The 6,245-nt window shown below is 53.2% G+C and overlaps 1 protein-coding gene across 1 annotated transcript in view; it reads left to right on the forward strand.

Moving 5' to 3' along the window:
* The window catches only part of LOC105910004 (forkhead box protein O3-like), a 46,514-nt gene extending 42,012 nt beyond the window's left edge, over window positions 1–4,502 (forward strand). Inside the window, exon 2 of the mRNA XM_031576905.2 lies at window positions 2,211–4,502. Coding sequence (XP_031432765.1) covers window positions 2,211–4,019 — 1,809 coding nt within the window. The 3' untranslated portion in view covers window positions 4,020–4,502. The remainder of the gene's footprint in view (window positions 1–2,210) is intronic.
* The last annotated feature ends 1,743 nt before the right edge of the window (window positions 4,503–6,245 follow it).

Here is a 6,245-nt window from a genome sequence, read left to right on the forward strand (position 1 = left end):
AAGAGGGCCTCACCTGTGCCATAGTTAGCCATGTTTGGCCTGATATCATCCCAAACCCCATGGAGCCGATCCCGCAAATCCTCCAAATCTCTAACAGGTGGACTCAGGGGGATAGAGAGTGTCTGGGAGCAGTTTTAACCTTCCCTGGCTCTGCTTCTTAAATCATTACGGCTTCACATGTTGCTATGGCGAAGCCCACATGCTCCTCCGAGCTGTATGCCGGAGATACTGTTGGTTTGCGCTGGGGTTGTTGACAGACGTTTAACGCGGTATGAAATCAGTGCTGGTTAATTAGCTCATCTGATTTGCACAGTGATAGGTTTTGAGAGCAGCAGGACAACTAGCTGTCAGTCAAACCGCAGGGAGGTGTGGCATGTAAGACGGCATCTCAGCTCGAGAAGGACGAGATTAAAGGGATGCTGGGAGAGTTCCACTTCGTAAAAGGACGCCAGCTAGACACTCAGAGAATCTCAGGCACACACATGCAAATACACACAAATTGTATTTCCCTATGCAACTAATTTTATTATTATTTTTCTTTCCCTCTGCTATTTTTTTAACACTCTAGCTCGCGTTTACCCTGTTGCCATGGTTACGCATCATCTCAGCACCGGTACTGGTAGAGCGAGCTGGAGAGAGTGCAAGGGGCTAGGAGGAAAAAAGAGGGAATGATGGGAGTGAGTGAGAGAAAGAGAGGGAGTGAGAGAAAGAGAGAGAGAGAGAGAGAGAGAAGGATGTGCTAAGTCTTTGAACCATGATAAGAAACATCTGTCTCTCCACACCTAAGAATTTCACAACGGAGGTGTGCTAAATCACTCGCTAAGCTCTCCAGCAGTACAGGTAACAAGAGACGCCAGCCATAGAGATGCTCTTGAATCAGAACACAGCAGCCAGCCCTCACAGGGGCGAGAAGATGTCTGAGGGAGGCAGAGATAGTGGAGGAGAGAGAGAGAGGCGCGCAGGCGCAGCACAGACCCATCCGTGACTCTGTTATCCCCTCACCTCACCCCAGCCCCTCTTCCAGCTCAAACATTTTGATATATTCGTTCGTTCCGCACCCCAGCCAGTGGAGGAGGGCTGGCACGGAGCCAGCGTGGCACTGACTTCAAAGGACGACTGCAGCCGAGCGCGCCGCGTGACCCCAGATTAGCCAACATCGACACCATTAGGAGGGCACGGGGTGGGTGGGGGTGGGGGTGAGTAGAAGGGAATACCTCAATCTGCATCTCAGGAGTGTCGGGGTGGAGGGTGAGGGTGGGGTTGGGGATGGGATACCATGTCAGGCCGCCAACCACTCAAAACATTATCATTTTGAAGGCTCGATAAAAGGCCAAGCAGCTGGATGGTCATGGTTACGGTTTCTTACTTTTTCTGCAGCGTGGTTCATTCGCATCCCGAGATATTTGATGAAACAATGTCTGGCAGGATCAGACAGTGTAGAATTCAGGGCTTGGATATCATCCATGATTCTTTTCACTGAAAAGCTTCTTTTTTTTTTAAAGCAGACCAGCTTGAATATCTGTTTGTTAATGCTACTGATGTTCTTACACACGACATGGCTCCGATCCATCTAAAGAGGCATATCACGGTTAATAGGCTTTTCTGTCATTTGATGCTAAAAGTCATAACCATCAGATTGGATACCAGATGTGTTCCCCCCCCCCCCAACTCAGCATTGACGTGAGCCTCTTTTGTCCATCACCTCTCTCTTGTTGTATGGCCATACATAATCAAAGGGTTTGTTTGTCTCGCTTAACTCGCACGTCCACACAGCCCAGCCCCTCGAGTGCTTGTCCCATTCCTTGCCCATGGGAGACGGCTGTCAGAGTGGGTTTGCAGTCGCATCCTGACGAGGCTTTTGCTCAGACGTCAAAGGAACGGAGTGCTCAGTATCAAACACCGTTACTGAAGGTGCTCAGAAGGATTTCATGCAGGAGGGATTTAGGGGAAGATACTGATGCTGTTATGAGCCAGATTATGCTTTGTTTTCTTGTTTAGTTTGGATTGTGTGGTTTATCAATGTTTATTATTGTGTCTATTTATTAAATTATTCTTATTCTTATTTGTTGTTGTGATGTAAAGCACTTTGAGCAGCATTCCTTATGAAAAGTGCTATATAAATAAACTTACTTATGAGCTCCAGTGGCAGATTATACTCAGTGACAAAGCTAACTCGGTTTTCCTTTTGTTTTTTTTGTGTGTGTTTGCAGAACTCGATCCGGCACAACTTGTCGCTGCACACCCGCTTTATACGCGTGCAGAACGAGGGGACAGGGAAGAGCTCCTGGTGGATGCTGAACCCAGATGGGACCAAATGCGGCAAGGCCCCGCGACGACGCGCCGTCTCCATGGACAACAGCACCAAGTACCTGAAGAGCAAAGGCCGTGTCAGCCGCAAACAGAAGTTGCTGGGTCGACCGGGCCAGGGGCCAGGCTCAGGTCTGGGTTCAGTGAACCGGGTCAGCTTACGTGGCTCTCCCGAGCAAGGCGGTTCCCCGACGGGGCCTCCGCCCGCGGTGTCGGGGGTCGGCGGAGCGATGGAGGAGTTTGACTCCTGGACGGAGCTCCACTCGCGGGCCAGCTCTTCCGGCTCCACGCTGAGCGGCCGCCTGTCGCCCATCCTGGCCGAGGGGGAGCTGGAGGAGCCAGAGGACGGACGGCTGTCCTGCTCCACCTCCCCACACCTCTACCCGAGCCCCACCGCTGCCACCGCCACCGCCCGCTCCCCAGCCATGGGCTCCACCAACCCTCACTGCCCCAGCCTCGAGCTCCCTCAGCTGGCTGACCTGACTGGTGCAATCAGTCTTGAGGAGGGCTACCACCACACTCACCTCCAGCAGCAGCAGCAGCAGCAACAACAGCAGCAGCAGCAGCAGCAGCAGCAGCAGCAGCAGCAGCACCATCCCAGCCGACACAAGCACCAGGGCTACCACTACAACTCTGTGGTAAAGGGCCAGGGACCCTGCTGCAGCCCCGTCTACAGCCAGGCCGGCGGGGGAATGCTCCGGCACCACTCCCCCATGCAGACCATCCAGGAGAACAAGCCGGCGAGTTTCCCCGAGAGCCTGCAGGTCTACTCTGGCACCAACGCTCTGCAGAGTCTGCTCAGCTCGGCGCCGCAGTACTGTGCGAAGGATATGATGCTGGGGCAGGAGAGAGAGGGCCACCCCATGATGGTCACACCCCCGGCTAACGGCGTTGGTCCCACCAGTCATCATCACCACAGTCACACCGTCGTCCACCACAACCTCAACGGCACACATCCCCACAACCCCACACACACACACAACGGCACACACGGGCACAGCGCCGCCGGCCAGCACACGCCCGGCAGCGGCAGCTCGGCTCCCCACAACCACCACTCGCCACACAGCCACGGCCTGAGCCACAGTCAGACGCACAGAGCCAGGCCTGCAGGGGGTGCCGGTGGTACTCACCTCCAGCCTTACAGCCACAACCCCAAAGCCCCCTACATGTACAGCCCCCCTGCCCACGCGCACTTACCCGCCTCCACAACTCTTCCCCCCAACCCCGCCAACGTCCAGGGCGTCCCGCAGGACGCCTGTCACCTGGCCACCACCCCCCACCCTTACCCACGTCACCACAGCAACCCCTACCACCACAGCCACATGGCCGACGGACCGTACCATCACACGCAAGGGATCGGGGGAGGCGGTGGAACTGGTGGGGGAGGGGGAAGCTTCCTTGGCTACCACCACCACCCCCACCTCCCGGCTCACCACGCTCACGCCCACGACCGCTTACCGGCCGACCTGGACCTGGACATCTTCCACGGCAGCCTGGACTGTGACGTGGAGTCAATTCTGCTGCAGGACATCATGGACTCGTCTGAAGAGATCGACTTCAATTTTGACTGTACACTGGCGCAGGGGGTGGGTATCGGCATGGGCATGGGGATGGGGATGGGCGTCACCATGGGGATGGGCGTTACCATGGGCATGGGGGGCCTCGGGGGGCCTCAGCAGAACCACAGCAACCAGAGCTGGGTGCCCGGCTGAGGGGGTTGGCTGGGGTGGGACCTTCCCCAGACCCCTCAGCTCCTGCCCAGAGCGCTGAGCCTGTCATTCCATGGGCTTCAGAGAGGTCCCCACATCCACGCCCCTCTCCACAGTTACACAGCATTGTGCTTCAGCTTGTGCTGTTCCTTCTTTTAAGGGGAGAAAAGACAAGTCGAGGACAGACTGAAGGAGCAAGGAGTGGCTGGAGGATGGGGTAGGGGTGGAGTGTTGGGACAGAAACCCCCGAAGATATCTTGACTCGCACATCACGACTTGCCAAGTTCACGTCCTGGTCATCCCTCTGTGTCGTGGTAAAAAGTGTACCCCCGTTTGAACTCGCCCCCTTTCCCTACTTCGTCCGCCTCTCTGTCTCCTGCTCTGTTTAATCTCGTTCGCCCCAGCTGTGATGACAATCTCAAACCGCGTCGGCCAACTTTTGCCTTGGTCTCTTCTCCACTCGAAGAACAAAAAAAAAAAAAGAAAGTCTGAACTTGCCAGCACTTTGATCTGCGAAGAACAAATCCATATCTCACACTTGCGCCGGCGCACCGTGTGCTTGCTGACTCTTGGGGTGCACACACACACTTGTCTGTGTGTGTATGTGTGTATGTGTGTATGTGTGTGTTAGGGTGGGTTGGGAGCTCCAGACGTTGAGGTGTAATCTTCTGCTCGGGCATGGGGGGTGGGCCAGGGAAAGCCTTTCAGTCTGCCTGTCGGGGAAGAAGAGGGAAGACACTGAGCTTTTTCTGTTCTCTTTTTCTGTCTTTTTGTTTGTTTATTTGTTTGTTTGTTTGTTTGTGAAGCCAGCTGAGTTAGGTTACTTTTAAAGAGCTTCAGCTTCAGGATAGTGCTATACAGTCACCCAAGTTACAGGTCCAACAGAAGTCAAAGAGAAAAAATGGCGTCTTTTGATTTCACTGATTAAATCCTTGCTACAGCCCCACCCCAAGCCACTACCATTACATCTGGCAATATGCAAAAATGTCACATTCAAAACACATGTTACTTCTTATACTCATATGCCTAGTGAATCAGGTCATGGGTTGGTCAGCATGCATCTGACAGACACAGACCCATGGGGGAGCACAGAGGTTAAAACTGTGCAGTCATTTCATCTGGCCACTGCACTGGGCAGAAGGTTTTGGCAGCATCAGTGAGGGCTTCACTCAGGTCCTCCTCTCTGCTTTTTCCTGCTATGGTGCCCATCCCCCTTAGTGGGCACGCTCCCACACAATCATCTCTCATTGGCCCATTAGCGAGGCTTGATTGAAATTCGGTGTCTTGTTTTTAATCTTCAAAGTGATGCTGCAGCCATGTGTCATCGGTGCAGATTTAATGCGGCCTCCACAACGAGCACCATCCCTCCTGTCCCTTCTCTCTCTCACACACACACACACACACACACACACACACACACACACACACACACACACACACACACACACACACACACACTCCTTGCTCCCATTGACATACTGAGCTGTACAGTGATTAACAGACTGTCATTCCAGAGAAGAGAGGACAACTATTGTGTGTCCTCCTGTAAAGGGCACAGTGCAATCACCAGTCACCTACCCCCCACCCCCACCCCCCCCCCCAACACACACACACTCTCTCACACACACACACACACACTCATAAATGACTATCTTAGGGAGGGAATTTATGTTTTTTTGTTTTCTTTTGTTTCTTTTGTTGACAACATTCTCCGGGCCTGGGTGAGGTATATGCTGTGCTATGAGATCATGATATGTGTTCTGTTCTGTACTGTTCTAGAAAAGCCTCTCTAGTTTGGTACTGTGGGCTCAACCACACGTTATCGTATGTCCTCGAGGGTTTTCATTTCATGTTTAAGCCCCAATGGAGAAATCAAATCAGCCTGATTGCTGTTGAAGTCCTTTAGTCTCGCCCATTCCCTTGTGTCTTTCTTTGGATGTGTCGTTCTTCTTGTCGTTCTGTGTAATGTTATGAAATGTGGAAATACAGAACACACGAGTAGCATAGAGGTATGGGGATGTGTGTGTGTGTGTGTGTGTGTGTGTGTGTGTGTGTGTGTGTGTGTGTGTGTGTGTGTGTGTGTGTGTGTGTGTGTGTGTGTGTGTGTGTGTGTGTGTGTGTGTGTGTGTGTGTGTGTGTGTGTGTGAGGGTACTCTGCGCTCTGGCTACCACACTCATGCCCCTGCTCCATGTGTGGTTCCTGCCCTGATCACATGTGGACATGCTCCG

This window comes from Clupea harengus, chromosome 11, assembly GCF_900700415.2.
Source record: "Clupea harengus chromosome 11, Ch_v2.0.2, whole genome shotgun sequence".
In the NCBI taxonomy this organism is placed as follows: domain Eukaryota; kingdom Metazoa; phylum Chordata; class Actinopteri; order Clupeiformes; family Clupeidae; genus Clupea; species Clupea harengus.